This window comes from Arachis ipaensis, chromosome B04 (genome assembly GCF_000816755.2).
Source record: "Arachis ipaensis cultivar K30076 chromosome B04, Araip1.1, whole genome shotgun sequence".
Classification (NCBI taxonomy): domain Eukaryota; kingdom Viridiplantae; phylum Streptophyta; class Magnoliopsida; order Fabales; family Fabaceae; genus Arachis; species Arachis ipaensis.
In genome coordinates, this window is record NC_029788.2 from 31,019,190 (window position 1) to 31,045,618 (window position 26,429).

The 26,429-nt window shown below is 35.2% G+C and overlaps 1 protein-coding gene across 2 annotated transcripts in view; it reads left to right on the forward strand.

Moving 5' to 3' along the window:
- The window catches only part of LOC107639134 (LOB domain-containing protein 30-like), a 55,762-nt gene continuing 29,381 nt past the window's right edge, over positions 49–26,429 (forward strand). Inside the window, exons 1-2 of one of the 2 annotated variants that reach the window (XM_016339775.2) lie at positions 49–662; positions 17,263–17,854. In XM_016339775.2, coding sequence (XP_016195261.1) covers positions 318–662; positions 17,263–17,691 — 774 coding nt within the window. In that variant the 5' untranslated portion in view covers positions 49–317 and the 3' untranslated portion in view covers positions 17,692–17,854. Of the gene's footprint in view, positions 663–17,262; positions 17,855–26,429 lie in introns of those variants that run through there. The other variant, XM_021121080.1, reaches the window with a different exon arrangement.

The window sequence follows — 26,429 nt, forward strand, 5'->3', positions numbered from 1 at the left end:
AATACAAATGTTTGTAAGGTGGCCATGTAACTCATGTTTTCCTTCACGCAAATGACCAACTTTGGAGAATAAGGCTTTTCTCCCTCGCGTGGCTATAAAACCACCTTCAATTTTTTTTTTCCATTTAAACCCCCACTCATAAATTTTCTAGCCCCACCAGTCCCATTTTCATACATATTAATACCCCTCTTCTCTTCTTCTCTTTCCTTATCAAACATTATTATGCTTGCATTAAAACCCTAGCTTTTCCCATAGAGGTATCTATATATATATGGTCATCAAAAGAAAAGAGCAGTGAGGACGTTTACTGATTAGACATGAGTGCAAGCACAAGCCGCCGCGGCGGCGGCGGTAGCAGCGGCGCTAGTGGGAGTGGTACCAAGGGTAGGGGTAGTGGCGGTCCTTGCGGCGCTTGCAAGTTTCTGAGGAGGAAATGTGCTCCGGGATGCGTCTTTGCGCCCTACTTTGATCCTGATCAAGGTGCAACCTACTTTGCATCGGTGCACAAGGTTTTTGGGGCTAGCAACGTTGGTAAGCTTCTTTCCAAAATTCCAGCTCATAAGAGGCTTGATGCAGTTATTACTATTTGTTATGAAGCACAAGCACGAATGAAAGATCCTGTTTATGGATGTGTTGGTCAAATCTGTACCCTTCAACAACAGGTATTATTTATTTTAAATTTTCAATTGAGATTACTCGTCCTATAACATAAATTAAGATGATTACTCATCTTACTTTATTTAGCATTCATTATATACTACAACAATTTATGAATGCTAAATAAAACAAGTTATACTGATTTTGGCTAAATTTATTTTTTGTTATTAAACATTTTCGTATTTAAAATTTTCAATTGAGATTACTCATCATATAACATAAATTAAGATGATTATGTGATCCATCTGAGATTGTGGTCTTCGTAGTTCATGCATATATATATCCATAATATTCATTGTTTGCTTCCTTTGGCTATCTTAATTCGACAATAAGCTAATTAAATAAATATTTAGGTTTTAGTAATCTCATCTTTTTATGTATTTTTTCCCCTTGACTCGGGAATAAATAAATTTTTAACGTACAAAATATATAATTATCATAAAAAAACAGAAATTAAAAATTGTTATATTTAGTTTACAAGGNNTTTAACGCATGAACAATTTAAAAAAAATATATAATTAATTTATATTTTTTATTCAAGATTTCAAATTTAGAATACTTGTTATTTGTTAATTACCAAGACTTTTCTGAATATACATTAAATTTCAAGAATACGAAAACAAAACCAAATTTATAGTAGTCTTGTAACTTCTTTCATTTTAATTTGTTTGTTAGCAAATAAATGAGAATGGATTAACAACCCCCATTTTCAGATGTTCACACCGCTTTTGGATGGTTTTCGTGCCATTTTTGCACAAATTAAGTGAAAGCACGAAAGGAGAGACTGAAATTGAATCTACTACTTTTAATTTTGTACATGTTGATGAATAGTAATTTGTTTAGGAAAGCCTCTAATAAACGAAGTTTAATTTATGTTTTAATTCTAAGATGAAAACTCACGTACAAATTAATATTTAAAAATTATTAAATAATTTAATAAATTTGACTAAATTATCACCTAATAATTTTTAACTATTAATTTAACACGAAGATAACTATATATAAATCTTCGCCTAATTCTAATCTGTAAATAAAAAGATCTCTCTACTCTGCATTAGTATTCCTTCAACACAATACCTTATTACCAGAAGTGCTTTGTGTGCACCGGAAAATAAAATAGAAAAGAAAAGAGAAAAAACCGTTAAAAAATAATATTTTAATTTGTTTTTTATTTTTATTTTTTTTACAAAATTTAAAAAATAAAAACATTAAAAATAAAAAATAAAAACACAAAACAAATCTTAAAATTTTTAGATTCGGATTATATAATTATGAAATAAAATTAGCTAAAAATATCTTTTAAGGGCATTAATGTTAAAGTAGAAACCTTTTATCTTTCCAACATATTTAAAAATTTGTGTTTTTACTTATCTATTAACATATTATGAATTGATGGTGTATTAGTGTCTCATATTTTAATTTTCTATTTACATCAATGCATCTTAAAAATTACTAGTGAGTTTCTAAACATTTCAATGAAATTAAGCCACAATTCTTAATTAAATTATTAGACCAGTTAACAACAAATTCAGAAAAAAAAAAAAAGATCAAATGATGAGTGGTCGGATGTAACATGAATTTAGTCTTTGGTTTTTGCTGGTTTCAGGGGGATATAGTTGGTTAGTTTTTAGGGCTTAATTAAACAACATTATAGTCACTGTCTTTAATTTCTTTTTTTTTTTTTTCTACAGGACCAAAATATATGTATTCTGATCTTTTTTCTCTTAAAATGAACATAAAAATAAAAATGAATATTACCTTCCATAGTTTTTAATCACACTCATTTTCTTTCGAACAAAGCTACGAAATCAACGTGTAACTCTAGCTTTATTATCAAACATGCAAACTTAGCTTTAGTCTCACTTAATCAATAGGATATACCTAGTGAGTTAGAAACTTGTTGCATTTCTAAGACAATTTTTCTTTTCAATACAGTTAAAGTGATACTTTAAATTAATTAATCAGTTCCTATTTTCTAGAAAAATATAAAACTAATTCTTTTAAGAGTATATACATAAATAAATCTCCAAAAATTTTTGCGTTGGACGTTTTTATCCCAAAAAGTTTTTATTACGTTTAGATTTTTAAACTTTACAAAAATAAGACATATAAATTTTTTTGTCATACTTTCGAAAATTTATTTATCCAATTGAAAATAATAGGTCGGAGTCAGTGGTAGAACTTGAAATAAAATTTTGGAGAGGACAAAAATTTAACATTAAAATTTAATAATAATATTATTTATATTAAAATAAAATTTGTAAATATAATTATTTTATTTTTAAATATTCTTTAAGTTTGTTACTAATAAGATAATAAATAAATAATTTTACAGATAAAAAATATAAAATAGTTTATAATTGTACTCTTTGAATCTTTAGTGACTTAAAATCTTCAATAATTGAATTAGAACTAAACTTTTTAACAATTTCTTTCTCAATTTCTTTTTTTATTATTTTCATTGCTAAAAATAATTGCTTGCTGTAAAACTGGAAGAATTAATATGAGACAAATCAATCTATCAATCATGAGAGTTGCTTGTTGAATAAAGAGATGTGAAATGCGAATAGAGAAGCTGCTAGTGAACCTGAGTGCTTTAAGTCATAATAAAGTATTTGAACCAATTAAACTATTTTTTATTTTTTTTAAAAAGTACTACTAATTTTTTTTATAAAAAATTTGGGAAAGCCATGATCCTATTGTCTTGACTAAGCTCCGCCCCTAAGTCTGACTAACGTATAATTTTTTTGAGACAAAATTCTCCTATCTAAAATTTCTTATTATTTGGATATATACTTTTTTTAAAAAAGAATATTTAAGATTAATTACTTTTTTATTTTTATTAATAATTAAATATCTAATATTTAAAAAATAGAGATTAAATTATTATTATTAATTAATTAATTAATTAATTAATTAATTAATTAATTAATTAATTAATCCGATGTAAAAATTGTTATTGGTAAATTTGAGATATGTATTATGCGATTTCTGAATGAACATCAGCATGGATTGTATATTACACATGTAAATATGGCATGAATTAATGTTGTCCATACTCGAGTTGCATGAGATGGTTTAACTGTAGATCAAAATTTCTTTTTCATAAAAATTGAGCTGGGTTTATAAGATACAAAATCATCCATGTGAAAAGCTTTTACATAAAAGAAGCGCACTAAATATACAAGACTATTCATGTTATAAATTATCCGTTTAAACTTTAAACTTTGGAAAATGATGATTCATAGCATGTATGTCTTTTTTATAATAATTTTCTTTTGAATATTTTATTTATGTCTATTATAATTATTTTAAATTTTAAAATTATTTTTCTAAATACATTATTGTTGTTTATATATATTTATTGAAAATTATTTTTAATTTACTAAATATAAATACTACTAGTTTAAAAAAAAATTATCTTTTTAAAATCAACTTTAATCAACCTCTTACGAAAAGTAAAATATTTATCAAATTAAACGTAAAACTTATTGCAAGTTTGACACATAGACATATTTCATAACGAAACCTTAATTAAGTGAAACTCTCTAATAATGAATCATGAAGAGAGAATAATAAAAGATGTAAAGGGAAAAAAGTTTCTAAGAGTATAATATTAGTGAGTATCAAAAAGCTATTACTATACAAAATTCAAATTCATAGTTTCATTTTTTTTCTTCGTACAATATAATTAGGTGAAAACTTAGGTACAGTTAAATTTATATAAAGTTGATAACTAAAATTCGTTAAATAATTTAACAGATTTGACTAAATTATCATCTAACAACTCTCAGCTATCAATTCCAACTATACCTGAATTTTTATCTATAATCATATTACAATCAATTATCTAAGTGTCTTTCTTGTATAAAGATCTTGGTTTATATAACCATTCTTGCATATTGATTGCTATGATAGGAGCTTTTTCTATGATGCATGTTGTTAAACTTGCTTATGCTACTTATGAGTATTGGTTAACAATAATAATTTCTCCCGATGAAGTGGGTATCCGCGAGGATTTATCTGTCGAGAGATGGATTTGGAGAGTATTTTCTACTCATGGAAACAAAGGATGAATATCCGATTAATAAACGGGGTAGTGAAGGCAGGAGAAGAAGTATCCTCTCCGTGGATATTTGTTTAATACCCATTAGTATAAAATTACTATAATATCTCCAATATATATGCGTCTCTAGTGGCTGTGGTTTCGGTGGCTAGTGGTGACTACATGTTGACCAACCAATGAGAAACTGACAGTTGGAGTGTGGTATATTGTCCTCAAGTCTTGTATTAATTTTCTAATTACGGTAAATCTTGGTTAGTTTCGTAAGACTAGTGGTGTAAATAAGTGATTAGCCAAGGGATATGGATGTCATTTAGTGGAATAGCCTATTGGCGATTGAGGGCGTGGCCAACAACCACAAAAAATGGGCGAGATGTGCAATGGACACTGTTAGAGAAATCAGCGCGCGATGGAGGAAGGCCACGTGGTTTCGGTGTCAAATTTTGTGGGCTTAATCACTCTAGCGGCAGCATCTCCGTTCTTCAAGGACATCAAGCACCTGAGGCATATGAATGATGGAGACAGCGAAGCTTTTCATTTGAAGAGAATACCAAGCACTGCAAATCAAGCTCAAGGGTGGCAGAGAGGAGGCTTGAGGACCTCGTCAGCATAGTGGCGGTCCAGACCACCAATAGAGCCTGAAAACTCAAGTGCACACCAGAGATCAAGCGGCGGCGACAAGCAGCATAGACGCATGCAGCAACACCTTCTGCTGAGGCGGACTAGGTCGGATCCAGGTGCATCAAAGGTGGCGGGATGTAATCGGTGGATATCTTCTTGTAGCAAGTGTAGAGGAAAGACCGACAAGGAAGGTGGAGCAGATCCATGGTGGTTCAGTAGAAGAAATGGGTTGGGATTGGGTAAGCTTTCTCAGTTCGGGTCGAAACCCAATCTGTTTCACTCAGGACTAGTTTTTAGCCCAAAGTCGAACACCAAAAAGACAAGAAAAAGTTGATTATCCACATCTATTTTTTCAAGTTTTTTCATGAAAGTCAAACCGCCACGTATTATGTTATTACAAGTTCATCACTCTTAGCCACCATAGCCATGGCTTTTCCCAAGCCATTAGAGACGACACCATATATATATATATACACGATTAAAAACCCTAGATTTTCTTATCTGCCTCACAACCTCACCCTTGCAACCGCCCCTCCCTCGCTCTCAGTCTCTAGAATCACATATTCACCCATTCTCAATCTCACTCTTACATAATCAAAGCCTCCACTCATCAGCCTCATCTTGTCATCTCCTCAACCTCATATTCGTCGGCATTTTCCTGTTTCTCCTTCTCAAGTCAACCACATTACTCTTATCGTCAATGTTGCTCTGCATCGCACTGTTCATCGCCGCTTCCAGCAACGTTGCCGCCTGTGAATCGTCGCTGCCTGTAGATTGTCGCGTCTTGGTTGTTTCCTCCTCTATCTCATCTTCTCTGCCAATCTTTTTCTTTTTCTTTTCTCTTTCCTTCTTCCAATCTTTCTTCTTATGCAAAGTTTCAATCTTTTCAGTTAATCAAGGATTTGAGATGTTCTCATCTCTTTGGAAGGAAAAGAAAGAAGAATCTTTGAGAACAATGAAAATGTTCTATTTTGCATTCTTTTAGTTCTATTATGTATTTTTGTGAATGTAATATATTTTTATTGTGTATTTAATGTTTATTTTCTTGCCAAATCTGGATCTAGAAAGGATAGGAAACGAATCTAATTTAGTTATGGTGTAATCAAATAATATTTTCTCAAGCCTACGAGAGAGGATTGACACCGATAGGGAATAGTTATGGTACCTCGAATGTTAAAGATAGGTATTCACTTGCTTGACTGACAAGGAGAAGTATGAGAGAACTTACTCGAAGTGGTTTTCTACTTGCTTGAGAAAAATCCATACGTGTAGCACTCAGTCATCGTTCTATCATCCAACATGCTTCTATCTAAGTGATTTCATAAAATATGGAATGGATATGTATCGCAAGAGGGTCGACTCATGATTCAGGTAATCCAATCTTACGTGTGTAAGGCAGAAGCTTCCAAAAATGGTTTTCCAAAAATGGGTGATCGAAAGATCGAATCATTATGCGTATCTTGGTGGTCGTTACTTTTGGTGTTCTTTCTTTTTGGCTGACTCATCTTCCTGTTCTATTGATCAGAAGCATCCAGCAGTGCCACATTGTCACGCGATCCAAAAAAGGTGGTCCAAGTTGTCAACTGGGTGGCAAAAATACTACCCCAGTTGGTGGGGAGGTACCTACCTTGGGTTTCACACAACCTTCTTAATGAACATTACGTTTACAATAGAATATGACCAACGCTTTAGAGAAATGATAGTAGTTCTTTGCAGTATGTTTCAACATTAGAAACCTAGGAACCGCTCATCACAAAGTAGGCCAAACATGCGGTGGACTGGTGGTAGTGGCTTGAAATAAAATCCGAATCATTTCGATAGAATATGAAACCTTTTTTTATGACATTTTGGTTCCTGAACCAATTTTAAAAACACTAATCCCCAAATTGACTTCTCTTTCTTCAGACCTTTTGTTCTCTTTTTTTCGTAGTTGTTTTGCAGACCTTCTATTCTCTATATTCAAATGGCTAGTAGCAATAACGCAGCTGGGAGCTCAAACAACCTACGCTTTAATGGAAGCGATGCTCGGAGAACCACAAAAATTGGAGCATGTCTTTCTTGATTTAACAGTAATTTCTACTCCAACTCCTTTACCAATTCCATGTACCCCATCTAACATTTCAACCTCTTTTTCAACTCATCATCAAAAGCTTTTCCTTGCCTTTCATTTTCTGCAATAAGCTTATCCAACTATACCTCAAGCTTTTGAGACAAGATTTTATAATCAAAATCCTCCTTAATTTTCAACATATTTTCAACTTTCATAGCTTGAAAATAAAATATACAGTAATATGTCTGCCAAAAAAGCAAACCAAGTCAAATATCAATAATGTTTTTAGTTTCATATAACAGTAATAGTAACATATTAAGAACTTTGATAATAAGTCAATCAAAATCTGTGATGAATCGACGATTGAATTAGGAATAAATGATTTCAAATTATTAGAAAAAAAACAAATATTAACTAGCCATTGGATAGGATATGCAAATTAAGATAATAATAATTTTAAAAACAGTAGATAAATGCATTGACAAGAATAAAGGTAGAATCTAAAGTAATCAATTCATCTAAGAGAGGATTATCTATTTATAAATAAAAAGGATATCAGGTTTAATATCTTCAACAACATTATTAAAACTGCAAGTAAAATATAAATTCCTGTATTCTGGGTCCTGGAATGCAACTCAAGGGATGAATATATGTAACTATTAACTTTAGGGACTACTTTAAGGCTCGAATATAATTTCAAGGACCACTTTGAGACTTAAATCTTAGGAGAATAGTTGCTTCAAATCATTTTTTGCCTACTAGCCCATGCCTCTACTTACCTAATTGTTCTTTACATTTCACTACTTTACTTTATTGGTGTAGTTATGTATCTCTTCTTGTTCCAATCGATATCTTTGATTCTGAAACAGAGCCATGTACTATACCTCCAAAGGAAATGACTATGTTATCTTAAGGTGGTTTTATTTGCGGATCTTTGTGTAGAACAAAGTTGTTCTTCAGAGAGGGTATTAAATTGACTTATCACTAGTGTTAGAAAAAACACAAATGCCCATCATCATAAGAGAGCATTTGGTTGTTGTCTTTGTCTCTCTGAGACATGGACACGGTGGCACATGTCCTCTGTTTGGTTCAATAAGACACAATTTTTAGATAGACATGGAAGGACACAAATAGAGACAAAGACACAAAACTTGTTTCTATCCAAATAGTTGAGTCACTTCGACATAATTTATGAGACACTAATATTTTACACTTTACACTTATTTAATTTTCAAATTTCCAAAATTTTATACTCTCATTCTCCTAAACTTATCTCTGTAACAGCCCAGACCACCCGCTAGCACGATATTGTCCGCTTTGGCACACAAGGCTTCACGGTTTTGCCTTTGATGATAGGGATGATAGACGAAGCCCCCCACACTCACTCGTCAAAATGCGTCATGCTAGGGAGAGGTATCCACACCCTTATAAGGCATGCTTCGTTCCCCTCCTTAACCGATGTGGGACCTTATATATCCCACATCGGTTGGGGAGGGGAACGAAGCATGCCTTATAAGGGTGTGGATACCTCTCCCTAGCATGACGCGTTTTGACGAGTGAGTGTGGGTGGTTTCGGCTATCATCCCTATCGTCAAAGGCAAAACCATGAGGCCTTGTGTGCCAAAACAGACAATATCGTGCTAGTGGGTGGTCTGGGCTGTTACAGATAGTATCAGAGCTGGAGCCCGGATCGATGTGCCAGCGAGGGCACTGGGCTCCCTTAGGGGGTGGATTGTAAGGTCCCACATCGGTTGGAGAGGGGAACGAAGCATGCCTTATAAGGGTGTGGATACCTTTCCCTAGCATGACGCGTTTTGACGTGTGAGTGTGGGGGGCTTCGGCTATCATCCCTATCGTCAAAGGCAAAACCGTGAGGCCTTGTGTAGCAAAGCGGACAATATTGTGCTAGCGGGTGGTCTGGGCTGTTACAGATGGTATCAGAGCCGGAGCCCGGATCGATGTGCCAGCGAGGGCGCTGGGTTCCCTTAGGGGGTGAATTGTAAGGTCCCACATCGGTTGGGGAGGGGAACGAAACATGCCTTATAAGGGTGTGGATACCTCTCCCTAGCATGACGCGTTTTGACGAGTGAGTGTGGGGGACTTCGGCTATCATCCCTATCGTCAAAGGCAAAATCGTAAGGCCTTGTGTGCCAAAGCGGACAATATCGTGCTAGCGGGTGGTCTGGGCTGTTACAATCTCCCTCCTACTAGCATCTTCCACTTCTCTCCAACTCCTCATTCTATTTTCTGTGGCTCATCATTCCTTCCTCCATCATCCATCTTTCCTCCGCCACTATCTTCGCCTCCATCACTGTTCCTATAACACCCCGTTACCCTAAGCCTTACCTCTAGCCATAAAGCAAAGGATAGCAAAGTGTCACGACAGTTCTAAAGCTTATAATATATAATATATATTCAAGAATTTATATAACTAGAAGCTCGATGAAGGAATAATAGCTCAAAGTCGCATAAAGCGGAATTACAAAAAGCGAAACGTTCATACACGATAACTAAAATACGTAGGCACAGATAAAACAAGACATAATATATATAAAACCTTGTAGATAGCTCTAGGATACACAAGGTAGTACTTAATTTAAACAAGACATATATATAAGTGTGAAATACCAAAAAGAGTTTTGAAGTTTAAAACAGCTTATACAACTTATCTCTCAAATCAAGCCTCTAAGGCCATAAAGTCTAAAATAAAAAGGTGAGAGAAAGTACTACAACAAAATAATCAAAATACCATAATAGATCATAAGATCTTCCGCTCCGTCACCATCTCGCAACTCACCGAGGTGGGTTACGACCTGCATCTAAAAAATAACAACAACATATGGTATGAGAACCAGAGGTTTTCAGTATGGTAACAGTTCCTGATATATAAGATGTAAGGTTTTGGGATGCCAAAGGCAATCCTAGAACTTCACACCGATACAGATATTCAAGATTAGAATAAATAAATAACTCAAACCATAAACAGGGTATTCTATCTTAAGGGATTTCTAACTAACATAGCACTGCTGTCCCACGGCCTTTGCCAGCCTAACCTCCATGCGATCCCATCGCCACTTCCTACCGATTCTCCTAAATCCCAGTAGAAAAACACAAGTAATGTAGACAAGTAAAGCACAAGTAGAGTACATGTACAACAAATAGAAGAATTAGCAAGTAATATGTGATTCATTTAGGCATAACAGAAATTAAGCAAAGCATACACACAGGTAGAAGATGTATATGATGAATGCCTTTTCTATTGGCTTGTGATATCACTTGTCAGTCCATAAATGCCAACGCGACACATCCTTCCGGATGTAGCCTTCCTGCCACACCCAGAGATATAGGCTCTGCACACTCATGCAGCAGGAAAATCTGCCACGCTGGAGATATAGGCTCCACACACTCATGCAGCAAGGAAGGAAACAACAACAACTGTCTCATCATAAATTATTCCCAAGATATAGTGTTGGGCACACTTTTGCAGCAGAAAAACTGCCACGTCAGGGATATAGGCCCTGCACACTCCCATATAATCCAATAATTTCATCATTCCTTTCCAAGTTCGCAACTCATCATAACCATCACCGGTTTCCAACTTCTCAAATTCATCATAAGCATTACGATTCCTCAAAAATCTCTTCAACCATATACTTCACAACTCAGCATTCACCAACATGACTCATCAATAATCATCATCTAATAATATATATGTCATCACATTCAACTCATTCAACCTCCATCCAAACCATCATCAAGCATAATATTTATATACAACTAATCATACAATCACGTCATTCAAACCTATCTTAAGGTCAACTAGCCTAAGGTTCACGAAACATTACATATTACATAAAGGAAACCGAAACCATACCTTGGCCGATTTTCATGCAACTCAAAATACCAAGCAAAGCCACCAAGCTCAAAAACCACCAAGCATCACTCCAACAAACTCTAAAACTCAATCTAACATCATACAACATATCCCATCAAACCTAGGGTTTACTAAAATAACTAAACACAAGGATTTAGTGAAACCTTACCTTACTCAATGATATTAGGGATAAAATCCAACAATATTCCAATGCTAGATCACCCCTAAACAAACAAAATCACAAAACTTACTCAAAAACCAAATCTAAAAATGCAGAATTATTAGGTCTGGAAATCGGAGGTTGAGTTTGGAGTTCTTACATACAAATTTTCATTATAAATGATGGGTTCGTTGAGAGCTTTGCGTGGCCACAAACGGCTCGTCAATCGGAGCTTCGTAGCTCAAGTTATGATCAAAACAAGGTTTGGGTGAATACTAAAACCCCAAACCCTTCTCTTCTCTCTTCTCACCGTCCTTCTCTCTCTCTCTTTTCTTAAAAATGAGGCTGAATACCTCTTAGTTAGAGTTTTTATATGTTGGACTTGGGCCTGGTCCAATCCGCTAAGTGTTTTTGGTCCGTTTGGCCCATTTTAGGCCAAAATCTTTAAGATTAGCGCCCGATTTTCGATTCTAAATTATTTTTGTTCTTTCAAAATAATAAATTCAATTTTTCAAAATCTTATTTTTTAAAATACGTGGTACCAGACAGACTAGAGCCGGTACTAGTATGTATTTTTATAAAAGTTTTCCGCAAAAGATATATTTTCCCACTCAGAAAAATCCATTGAATTTAAAATTTACCTTTTTATTTTCAAAATATCATTTTTATATTTTCAAATCTTTTCTGGGCAGTATAAAATTATTTTATTAAAACGGTTATTCTGATTCTTACAGTTCCCTCCGAAACCGTCAGTGCTACCACCGCTGTCATGCCCTCCTCTCTTTGTCCTCCCCTTCACTCTCCACCGCCCACTGCCGCCTTTCTCCCTTTTCCTCTTCTCATCGCCCCTTGCTGCCTCTCTCCCACTCTTCCTCTTCGCCCATCATGCTTCGATCACCCTCTCTTCTCGATGATTTCAAAGACTTTATTGTGGGGTACTACGAGCATCTGCCACTTCAGATGATGAAGGACGGCAGAGACACAGTGGAGGTAGAGGTGAAGGTGTATTTCGAGTATAGAAGATTTGGGGAAGGACTATGGAAAAGAAGGGTTGTAACACCCTAATATTCAAATCCTTATGCTCGAGTCATAAGTCAATGATAATAAGGTGGTACGACTCTCAAGGGGGATTTTTAATACATAGTTTATAAGTATAATTGAAAGGAGTATTAATCGAGAAGCCTAAAAAGAGTAAATATAAAATCACGAATTCGCGACACTCACGCATCGACAACTAAAGATAAAGCGTGAAGTCGAAAGCGATATACAGTTAAAGACATTAAGGAGAATAAGAGAAGGACAATATATAGATATATAACATAAGTAAATAGCCACTAGTCGCGACCCGCGAAGTTTAGGCCGGTTAGGGTACAGTATAATAGTAGTTGACAACAGTATCTCCTAATCTCTTCCAAAAGAAACATAAAAAGCCTCTATAGGCAAGTTCAAAAGAGTTTAATACATAATAGGCTTTTCAAAATAAAGGTGGGGAGATTCTAAGCAAAATATAAAGTAGAGAATATAAAGATCTTCGCCGTCTCTCAGATGAACCACAACTCACTTCTGAGCACCTGAACATGTATCTGAAAAACAAGAGATATATATACGGAATGAGAACCCCCGACCCATGGGTTTCTAGTACGGTAAAGTGCCAAATAAATACAATGCATTGTAATAAAAACTCACTAAGCATCCTAAACTTTCTTTCACCAAATATTCATCCAATGTTCTCGCTAATCCATAAATAGGCAACTGTTCATCCAATGTTCTCTCCAACGAATTAGAATCAAAATCATAAACAAAACCATCACCAATTATTCTGTCTTAGCAATTCTATATCAATACTTCATATCCTCACCTGAAGCAAGTGAAATCACTTCACTGCGTCCACCCAGGAAGCTCAAATTATCTCATTTTCTACCTGGAGCAGTGAAATCACTCCACTGCGTCTACCCAGGGAACTCAAATTACCTCATTCAATAATTATCAGTTTAAATTAATCATATCATTACTCCATCTCAACAAGAACAACCCTCAGCATCAATCGACACCACCATGAGGGACCTCTCAGTTGTACAAACACAAGCAATACAGACAAGTAATACACAATAAGGTACAAGTAGAACAAGTAGCACATAATCAGGTAACATATCATATATGATATAGCAATCCAAAACAAATTGGCAAACCCAAACAATTCAAATATATGCAAATGATGTATGCCTGCCCTATGGCTGATGATATCATCTGTCGGTTATATAGCCAACCCGACACGTCCTGGTAGCTAACCATGGACAGAAACACCCATGCAGAGCAAGTGGGCTTGAGCTGCAACTCCTTTACTACTACCCGCTTAACACAGAGCCAGTGGAACAATCACTATTGCGGCTACTACCCAGGCAGGTATTTAAAAGCTAAACCTGGAGTGAGTGGAATCACCACTACTGCTGCTACTACCCAGGCGTCACAATCTCTGACCTGGAATAAGTGGGACGAACCACAACCCTTGCTACTGCCCAGGATCACAAAACATACATTCATTCAGTTTAAAATCAATCATCATTGTTATCAAATCTCAAACATTAACCTGGAGCAAGCGGAACGAATCACAACCCTTGCTACTACCGAGGTATCACAAATACACATTCATTCATAATCACTCATTATTACCAATTTTCAAACAATGACCCGGAGCAAGCGGGACAAACCACGACCCTTGCTACTACCCAGGTATCACAGACATACATTCATTCAAAACTCCATAATTAAACTCATTTATCATAATTCTCCTTCCCCATCTTATACTCGGAGCAAGTGGACAACGCCGCTGCCTACTACCCGGGATTACACGTCACATTCATTTTCAAACCATCATTTCTGCACTTCCTCAATCACAATTCATTACTCCAAGTCTTTCTTCATCAACAAGTTATCACATTTCCTAGCTTTTTCTCATTACTAGGCATACTATAAAAATTTAGGACTTAAAGGATGAAAATGGAGGCTTAGAAGTTTGAGATTCGGCTTTAAAAACTCAAAAATCAATTTTTGCTGAAAATGGGGTCACGCGTACGCGTCGCCTACGCGCACGCGTGGGAAGTGGAGAAAACGCGTCACCCATGCGCATGCGTGGGAAGTAGAGAGGTAGGGTGACCGCATGCGCGTCAGTTATGCGTACGCGTGGATGCGTTTTGTGCTCCTCGAACAAAACCGGCACGCTACCATCTCAACTCTCTGGAATTTATACCACGCACCTGCATCAATACAGCGATGCATACACGTCGGCCAGGCGCATGCGTGAGAGAGTAAAAATCGTGAGCGACGGGTGCGCGTCGGCCATGCGTGCGCGTCGGAGTACGTTTTACCAAAAATTTTACTAAGTTTAAAAAGCTGCAGGATTACATTTTCAAACCCCAAACTTCCGATGGGCATAACTTTTTCGTTTCAAATTATTTTCCACCCGTTCTTCAAACGGCATAAACATGTCGGATCCAATTTTATTTCTAAACAAGTTTTATACAAATCGGGGATCCAGAGACCAAGTTATGCTCCGCCAAAGTAGACCAAAATCACAACTTTCATAAAAACCAACAAAAACAAAATTTTCAACACAAACCAATTTTAAACCTTTTCAAAACCAACCAAAACTTACCAAAATCAACCTCAAGCCTCTTCAACTTATATTTTAACATTCTCATTAAATTCACAATCCACCAATCCAGTATTTTGACCAATCTCAATCAAATAACTCAATTTCAAACAAAATATCATATCATATCTTTCATTCCACATCTCAAGTTCTAACAATACCAATTCCATCAACTCTCAATACATACAAATCCATATCATCATATACAACTCACATGCATTACCAACAAAGACATCAATTCCTCCCTCGAAACCAATAACCACATAGTCCATACAATCCATTGTAACCAAATAACAACAATCACAATTCCATTCAATCTCATATAACATCACACAATCATTAATTTACATTACATATCAACTATACATATTAGTACCAACCATTTACACAATCCAAACTTAATCCTAGGGGCACCTAGCCTAGAAATTCTCATCACAACACACGGTACTCAAATGAAACTTAAATCGTACCTCTTGTAGCCAAAATAATTGAGCTTCTTCTTGAAAGTCTCCATCAACTCTTAGCTCCAAGCCTCACCAAGGCCCCACAAGCAATATCAATCTTCCAATTGTGTACCAAAATCAACCAATACTCTAACATAACCAATTTCACACTTACAATCAACCTAGGGTTCATGAAAATGATAAATCACAAGGGTTGGAGGGTTTTTTACCTTAACCCACTGAAGTTTGTGATGAAGATCACCCATGGCTCATACTAGAACACTCCTAAACAACCAAAATCACAAGATTTCCTCAAAACCCAAATTAAATTCGAATTTAAAGAGAAAAACGAAAACTGGGCAGAAGACAGTGGAATACTTATCACAAAACTTATATAGAATTGTAAAGGATGAGAAGAGCGACGCGTGACCGCAAACGGCTCGTCAATCGGAGTTCTGGAGAGAAAGTTATGGTGATTTGAAGTTTAGAAAACTAGGTTTTCTTTCTCTCTTCTCTCTATCTGCCCCCTCTCTCATTCTCTAGAGTATATAAGTTGAAATGCTCATAACTAATGTTTATATATATTGGGTCTTGGGCCCACTTGGGCACAGTTCACCTGTTTTAGTTCGTTGGCCTAACTTTGGGCCAAAACCTTTAATATTAGAGTTTTAAATCGTATTTTAAATATTTCTAGCTTCCCAAATTATAATTTCTCATTTTCTAACCTTATTCACTTATAATTAATTTATTCAGCTGTAGTACTGGATAGATCTCAGCCGGTATTGCCGGTCAAATTTCTAGTGCGCATTTTTATTCAGAAAACTATATTTTCTGACTCAGAAAAATTCACTGAATCCACATATCTCATTTAAATTATCAAATTCTAATTGCTAAATTTTCTAACCATATTTGCTCCTATTTAATTTATTATTTATTTAATTACGATTTGATCGGATTTTACAAGGATGAGGTGGCACTGAAAGAGATCTCTATCTATTTCCATTATTTTTTAATAAAAAAAATTATTGAATTGATTTTTGAAAGAGATCTTGTTGGTAATAATAATTTGAGTTGATGTTTAATTATTTATTTATCTTTTGATTGGACGATTTATTTTTTATTATGAATGATGGAGGAAAAAAATAGGTAGTGGTAGTTGAAAAGTTTGAGTGATGATAGTAAAAATAGAAGATGAGGATATTATAAATTTTTTAAGATTTTGTGTGTTTTATGTATTTGTTTTGCCAAACATAAAATATGTATACATATCTTTTGTATTTATGTTTTCTTAATTTATGTCTCAATGTCTATGTTTCCATATATATACTAATCAAATAGAGTCTATGGGTAGTATAGGCAAATTTAAAATAAACATGATAGAAAGTTAGAAACAGCCTACCATAATAGTATTCGATTGATCATGATGGAATTTATAATAGGATAAATCGAAAATAAGTAGCTATTTAGGTATTACCGAGATAAATTTTGAGAGAAATAAATAGTACAAATAAAAGATTATATAATTATAATAAGAAAATAGTAAAATCGTGGTGAATTTTTTGTTTATTAGGAATTTTGTTTATTTATTTATTTTCCTTAAAGTAAAGAGAATTTAGAATTATGTTTTTAATTAGTCGTATTATTTCTTCCATGACTAATTTTCATATAAACAACATTAAACACTTAGTCAACAATGTAATATTTTTCATTTGTGACATTTTCTGATCTCTCTTTTTTTTATGTAGGTGTTAGCTTTACAAGCCGAACTCTCATTCTTACAAAATCATCTTACTACAATGGAGATACGCCAACCGCTACCAATTCCTCCAACGCAAGGAGTGCCGACATCAACTGTTTTCTCAGTTGCGGACTTACCAACGGTTGTGGGTGTTGCCCCCGCCACCTTATCAATGCCGGCCACCTTTGATCTGTCTTCCCACTTTGATCCAGCAACGGCCCAAGCATCTTGGGCTGTGTATCAACGGGCCATGATGGACCCACGCCAATACATGGCTGTTGCCAGCCCAATAGGCCCAACTGCTGGTGGTGGTGTTGATCTCCAAACAGTTGCACGTGAGCTCATCAATAGGCATGTGCCTCCGCAAGCACCACCTCAGGCTTTTGGTTCCAATGCTGCATCGACGTCAGCTCCATCGCTTAGTTCTTCTAAGTGATCAAAAACATATTTACATCTTTAAACTTTAAGCAACTGATCTTTAATTTTCGTCTCGTTAATCATAGATAGTTATGGAGGAATGTTTGAGTTTTCTTAGGTGGATGTTTCGTTGAGAAAATAAAGTCATAGTTACTGTATCGATAGTATATCATTATCCTTAGCCCTTCCTCCTTTAGTTTTTTCTGTAAAAATGCTGGACAGTGAACTTATTAGTTATTAATACAGATGTGAAATATTTTTAAGGGTAAAATTTTAATTTTCTTTTAAGTGAAAACTAAAATAAAAATGCTAATTGTTTTAAGTGAAGATATAAATTTAATATTAACAAATATTATATTATTAATTTACCCAAAAAATAATTTGTTTATCTTATAAAAACGATTACCAACTTTTTTTTCCGATGCTAATATTTAAATTTGCATTACCACGTGAATACAACTTTAGATACAAAATATGGGGCCCCAAAATTAACATAGAAGAAATCGTTATTCCATTTATTCATACATAATAAGCAAAAGAAATAAACCTGTTTTTATGACAAATTCAATACACACAAAAAAAACCCTGGTTGAAATACAGAGGCAGAATTTTCAACAAGTGTGTTCGAAATAAATACAAAATATATTAATAATTTGATCTAGTACAATTTTATTTTATAAGAATAAATACTGTTTGATTCCTAGAATTTGGAATAAAAAAAAAATTGTTTCTAACTTTTTTTTTCGTTCAAAATAGTCTTTAACGTTATGTTTAATATTAAACTATGTTTTTAAACACAATAATTTTTAAATGATAGAAATACCTCTTTGTTTTGTTTTAATTGCATCACAACCACACCACTACCCTCTCCATGGTCACCACCACCAATAATATCATATTTCAAAATTTTCAAATTCAACAACAACAACAAATAACTTCTCTTTCAAATTCAACAACAACAAAACAACAAAAAAAAGGGATAGAAAGAGCCTCATCTGTTCCTCAGCGAAGAAGAATCGAAAAAGCTTCTCGCTAGTCTTTCACTGGTGGCGGCAACTGTGTGGTAGTGGTAACAGTGAATGTGGATGGACGGCAGAAGGGTAACATATCACAACTGTAACACCCTAATATTTAAATTCTTATGCTCGAGTTATCAAGTCAATGATAATAAGGTGGTACGACTCTCAAGGGGTATTTTTAATATATAATTATAAGTATATTTGAAAGGAGTATTAATCAAGAAGCCTGAAAAGAGTAAATATAAAATCGCGAAGTCGTATCACTCATGCATCGACAACTAAAAGATAAAGCGTGAAGTCGAAAGCGATATACGGTTGAAGACATAAAAGAAAATAAGAGAAGGACAGTATATAGATATATAACATAAGTAAATAGCCACTAGTCGCGACCCGCGAAGTTTAGGTCGGCTAGAGTACAGTATAACAGTAGTTAACAATAGAATATCCTAATCTCTCCCAAAAGAAACATAAGAGCCTCTATAGGTAAGTTCAAAAGAGTTCAATACATAATGTAAGCTTTTCAAGGTAAAGGTGGAGAGATTCTAAGCAAAATATAAAGTAGAGAATATAAAGATCTTCACCATCTCTCAGATGAACCACAACTCACTTCTGAGCACCTGGACCTGTATCTGAAAAACAAGAGATATATACGGAATGAGAACCTTCGACCCATGGGTTCCCAGTATACGGTAAAAGTGCCAAATAAATACAATGCATTGTAATAAAAACTCGCTAAGTATCCTAAACTTCCTTTCACCAAACATTCACCATATGTTCTCGCTAATCCATAAATAGGCAACCGTCATAAGGGAATGCTAAGTCAAATTCTTATTCTTCATACTTCTCGAATCTCTCTAACTCTCCAACGAATCAGAATCAGAAACATAAACAAGACCATCACCAGTTATTCTATCTCAGAAATTCTATATCAATATAATATATCCTCACCTGGAGTAAGTGAACTCACTTCACTGCGTCTACCCAGGAAACTCAAATTATCTCATTCAATAATCATCATTATTCAATTACATCATCAACTCATCTCATCAAAAACAGCCCTCAGCGTCCACCGACACCAGCATGAGAGACCTCTCAGTTGTACAAACACAAGCAATACAGACAAGTAATACAAGTAGAACAATTAAAGTACAAGTAGAACAAATAGCACATAATCAGGTAACATAGCATATATGATATTGCAATCCAAAACAAATAGGCAAACCCAAATAATTCAAACATATGCAAATGATGTATGCCTTCCCTATGGCTGATGAGTCTCATCTGTCGGTTATAAAGCCAACCCGACAAGTCCTAGTAGCTAACCATTGGACTGTCCCTCTGTCGTGCATCCCCAACTAGAGTTATTCACAATCATAAACATGATCATAATCATACAACACCCACACTAGTGTTTATACATCACATGATTGCTTATTTTATACATCACATGATTGCACATTTTATACATCACTCATCATAATCCGGGGCAAGTGGGGCGAAACCACAACCCTTGCATCCACCCGGGGAGCCTTTATACTAACCAACCCGGAGCAAGTGGGGCCCAACCACAACCCTTGCATCTACCTAGGAGATATGTTCTCATATGCCCAGGAGAAACCATTGAGGGGATCCTAACCTCCCACCATCTCACTGGGGGCGATTTTACAATACCAGGAGGAATAAGGAAGGGGATCCTCACCTTCCTTCATCTCTCTGGGGTCGCACATCCGAGAAAGAGAGCTCAAGATAAAATAATCATTCAAAGTCATATTTTCATTTCCAACCATAAATCAATATTTATCATAGCCATCTGGCTCATAACATAACCCATAACTAGCCAATAATTATTATTAAATATAGCCATTTGGTCACGGCATACACCGCACTTCCATCATCACCTTCAGCAACTCATACAGTCATCATTAATCATAATCATCATTAATTTTCCGCTTACTTCGTCCACAAGTTACCACATCGCCTAGCCTCTTCCCATCGCTAGGCATACTATAAATATTTAGGACATAAAGGGTGAGAATGGAGACTTAGAAGTCTTAAATTTGGCTTGAAAACTCAAAATCAGCTTTGAGGTGAAAACGGGGTCACGCATGCGCGTCGCCCATGCGCACGCGTGGAAAGCAGAAAAGTTACCGTGATGCGTACGAGTCGCCCACGCTTACGCATAGATGGGAGAAAAGTAAAGTGACGCCAGCGCGTCAGCCACGCGTACGCGTGGGTACGTTTTGTGTCCCTCGCACAAAACCAGCACAATACCCGCACAACTCTCGGGAACTTTGGCTGGGCACTTGAAGCAGTACATTGACGCGTACGTGTCGGCCAGGCGCACGCGTGGGGGAGTTGAAATTTGAAAGTGACGCGTGCGCGTCGGCCATGCGTATGCGTGGGAGTACGATATGCCAAAAATTTTACTAAGTTAAAAAGCTGCAGAATTACATTTTCAAACTCCAAACTTCCAACACACATAACTTCTCCTACAAAATTCCTTTTTCAACCATTTCTGAACCGTTGGAAAGATCGCTGAATAAACTTTCATAAAACTCCAATTTTGAAGATTTCCAAACTCCGTGAGCCGAGTTACGGACCGCCAAAGTTGGTCAAAAAATCAGTTTTTACCCCAAAAATATAAATCACCAATTTTTCTAATGTTCACAAGCCAAATTCATTTTCACTCATCCAAATGACCATAACCCAACCACATTCACATAATTACACTCAACCAAACCAAACCTACCTTCTCTAAACAATTTTATCCAAAACTATCAAATTCCACACCTCAATTCCTCAAACCTAATTATTCAATAACCAAACCAATTATTCACACTTTCAATATCTAAAATCCATCCAATCTCTTATATCATCATACAATACACATATCAACTTACCTTCCTTACCTCTTTCCGACCTCTGGCCCAAATTTCACGGCCTCCGGCCCAAATTCACAATTTAAATGCATATTCCACAAACCAATATTCATTATTCAATTTATTAAATTCTCAACACACCAAACATACAAATTCACACAATTCTCAACTCAATATTTAATTCTCATTACATAACAACTATACATATTAGTACCAACCATTCACACAATCCAAACTTAATCCTAGGGGCATCTAGCCTAGGAATTCTCATCACACCACACGGTACTTAAATGAAACTTAAATCGTACCTCTTGTAGCCAAAATAATTGAGCTTCTTCTTGGAAGTCTCTATCAACTCTTAGCTCCAAGCCTCACCAAGGCCCCACAAACAATATCAATCTTCCAATTGTATACCAAAATCAACCAATACTCTAACATAACCAATTTCACACTTACAATCAATCTAGGGTTCATGAAAATGATAAATCACAAGGGTTGGAGGGTTTCTTACCTTAACCCACTGAAGTTTGTGATGAATATCATCTATGGATCATACTAGAGCACTTCTAAACAACCAAAATCACAAGATTTTCTCAAAACCCAAATTAAATTCGAATTTAAAGAGAAAAACGAAAACTGGGCAGTGGACAGTGAAATACTCACTACAAAACTTAGATAGAATTGTAGAGGATGAAAAGAGCGACGCGTGGCTGTAAACGGCTCGTCAATCGGAGTTTTGGAGAGAAAGTTATGGTGATTTGAAGTTTGGAAAGCTAGATTTTCTTTCTCTCTTCTCTCTATCCGCCCCCTCTCTCATTCTCTAGGGTAAATGAGTTGAAATGCTCATAACTAATGTTTTTATATGTTGGGTTTTGAGCTCACTTGGGCCACTTGTTTTCGTCCGTTGGCCTAACTTTGGGATAAAACCTTTAAGATTAGAGTTTTAAATCGTATTTTAAATATTTCTAGCTTCCCAAATTAGAATTTCTCATTTCCTAACCTTATTCACTTATAATTAATTTATTCAGCTGTAGTACCGGATAGATCTCAGCCGGTATTGCTGGTCAAATTTCTAGTGCGCATTTTTATTCAGAATACTATGTTTTCCGACTCAGAAAAATTCACTGAGTCCACATATCATATTTAAATTATCAAATTTCAATTGCTAAATTTTCTAACCATATTCACTCTTATTTAATTTATTATTTAATTAATTACGGTTTGACCGAATTTTACAAGGGTGAGGTGGCACTGAAAGAGATCTCTATCTATTTCCATTATTTTTTAATAAAAAAATAAAATTTATTGAATTGATTTTTGAAAGAGATCTTGTTGGTAATAATAATTTGAGTTGATGTTTAATTATTTATTTATCTTTTGATTGGATGATTTATTTTTGGTTATGAATGATGGAGGAAAAAAATAGGTGGTGGTAGTTGAAAAGTTTGAGTGATGATAGTAAAAATAGAAGATGAAGATATTATAATTTTTTTGAAGATTTTGTGTGTTTTGTGTATTTGTTTTGCCAAACATAAATTATGTATACATATATTTTGTATTTATGTTTTCTTAATTTATGTCTCAATGTCTATATTTCAGTATATGTACTAATCAAACAGAGTCTGTGGGTAGTATAGGCAAATTTAAAAAAAACATGATAGAAAGTTAGAAACAACCTACTTGGTACACAAAATCGTGATTATTCATTCCCGGGCTATAGTGCCAAAAACTTGGTGTGGGAGAACGTGATCTCAAGACTTTTTCACAATTCCGTGTAACTGACCAGCAAGTGCACTAGGTCGTCCAAGTAATAAACCTTACGTGAGTAAGGGTCGATCCGACGGAGATTGTCGGCTTGAAGCAAGCTATGGTCATCCTTGTAAATCTCAGTCTGGCGGATTCAATTGGTTATGAGGTTTTGATAATTAAAACATAAATAAAATATAAAATAAAATAGAGATACTTATGTAATTCATTGGTGGGAATTTCAGACAAGCATCTGGAGATGCTTTGTTGCTTCTGAACTTCTGTTTTCCTACTGCCTTCTTTCAACCATGCGTTACCTCCTTCCATGGCAAGCTGTATGATCCTCTCGGATGAAAACAAATCCATATGCGTTGTCACCGCATGGCTAATCATCTGTCGGTTTCCGCTAGCATCGAAATAAGACCATTGTCTTTTTGCACACTGTCACTGCGCCCAACATTCACAAGTTTGAAGCTCGTCACAGTCATCCCTTCCCAGATCCTACTCGGAATACCACAGACAAGGTTTAGACTTTCCGGATCTCAGGAATGCTGCCAATGGTTCTAGCCTATACCACGAAGATACTAATCTCACGGGCTCGGTCCGTGTATTAGATATCCAAGAGAGTATACTCCATCTGTCGTCCAATGACTACGTTGAACATCATGTAGATCGCTTTGTGGTTGTCAGGCATGCGATCTTGGCTAAGCGAGTAACGAAGATTGGGTGATTGTCACGGGTCACCCCTTCATTCTGACTTAACTGAATTAAGAACAAGAGTATATCTTGGAGAAGAAGTAGGCGTGAATTGAAGGAAAATAATAGTACTTGCATTAATTCATGAAGAACAGCAGAGCTCCACACCTTAATCTATGGGGTGTAGAAACTCCACCGTGGAAAATACATAAGTGAAAAAGGTCTAGGCATGGCCATGAGGCCAGCCTCCAAACGTGAACATACAAGTTCCAGAATCTCAAAAACTGTAAAATAAATCTCTAAAAGTAGTTTTTATACTAAACTAGTAACCTAGGTTTACAGAAAATGAGTAACTAAGTGCAGATAGTGCAGAAATCCACTTCCGGGTCCCACTTGGTGTGTGCTTGGGCTGAGCATTGAAGCTTTTTCGTGCATAGGCTGTTCCTGGAGTTAAACGCCAGCTTTGGTGCCAATTTAGGTGTTTAACTCCAAGTCTGGTGCCAGTTTGGGCGTTTTACGCCAAGATGTTTTAGGCTGATTTTGAACGCCAGTTTGGGCCATCAAATCTCAAGCAAAGTATGGAGTATTATATATTGCTGGAAATCCCAGGATGTCTACTTTCCAACGAAATTGAGAGCGCGCCAATTGGGCTTTTGTAGCTCCAGAAAATCCACTTCGAGTTCAGGGAGGTCAGAATCCAACAGCATCTGCAGTCCTTTTTCAGCCTCTGAATCAGATTTTTGCTCAGGTCCCTCAATTTCAGCCAAAAAATACCTGAAATCACAGAAAAATACACAAACTCATGGTAAAGTCCAGAAAATGTGATTTTTGAATAAAAACTAATAAAACTATAATAAAAAGTAATTAAAACATACTAAAAACTATGCAAAAACAATGCCAAAAATGGTATAAATTATCCGCTCATCACTACCATAATAGTATTCGATTGATCATGATGGAATTCATAATAGGATAAATAAAAAATAAGTAGCTATTTAGGTATTTCCGAGATAAATTTTGAGAGAAATAAATAGAATAAATAAAAGATTATATGATTATAATAAGAAACTAGTAAAATCGTGGTGAATTTTTTGTTTATTAGGAATTTTATTTATCTATTTATTTTGCTTAAAATAAAGAGAATCTAGAATTATGTTCTTAATTAGTCATACTATTTCTTCCATGACTAATTTTCATATAAACAACATTAAACACTTAGTCAACAATGTAATATTTTTCATTTGTGACATTTTCTGATCTCTCTTTTTTTTTTTTATGTAGGTGTTAGCTTTACAAGCCGAACTCTCATTCTTACAAAATCATCTTGATACAATGGAGATACGCCAACCGCCACCAATTCCTCCAATGCAAGGAGTGCCGACATCAATTGTTTTCTCAGTTGCGGACTTACCAACGGTTGTGGGCGTTGCCCCCGCCACCTTATCAATGCCGGCCACCTTTGATCTATCTTCCCACTTTGATTCAGCAACGGCTCAAGCATCTTGGGCTGTGTATCAACGAGCCATGATAGACCCATGCCAATACATGGCTGTTGCCAGCCCAATAGGCCCAAGTGCTGGTGGTGGTTTTGATCTCCAAACAGTTGCACGTGAGCTCATCAATAGGCATGTGCCTCCGCAAGCACCACCTTAGGCTTTTGGTTCCAATGCTGCATCGACGTCAGCTCCATCGCTTAGTTCTTCTAAGTGATCAAAAACATATTTACATCTTTGAACTTTAAGCAACCGATCTTTAATTTTCGTCTCGTTAATCATAGATATTTATGGAGGAATGTTTGAGTTTTCTTAGGTGGATGTTTCGTTGAGAAAATAAAGTCATAGTTACTGTATCGATAGTATATCATTATCCTTAGCCCTTCCTCCTTTAGTTTTTTCTGTAAAAACGCTAGGCAATGAACTTATTAGTTATTAATACAAATGTGAAATATTTTTAAGGGGTAAAATTTTAATTTTCTTTTAAGTGGAAACTAAAATAAAAATGCTTTGATTTGTTTTAAGTGAAGATATAAATTTATTATTAACGAATATTATATTATTAATTTACCCAAAAAATAATTTGTTTATCTTATAAAAACGATTACTGACTTTTTTTTCCAATGCTAATATTTAAATTTGCATTATCACGTGAATACAACTTTAGATACAAAATATGGCCCCCCCAAAATCAACATAAAAGAAATCGTTATTCCATTTATTCATACATAATAAGCAAAAGAAATAAACCTGTTTTCATGACAAATTCAACACACACAGAGCAAAGTATTTAATAAACATAAAAGGATAAACACTTAGAAAGAAAGTGAAGGGAGGAAAAAGAGGAAAGAAAATAGGAAGAAAAATTATTATTTTTAATATTTGATTTAAGAAAAAAAATTATAAAAGAAAAGGCAAATAATA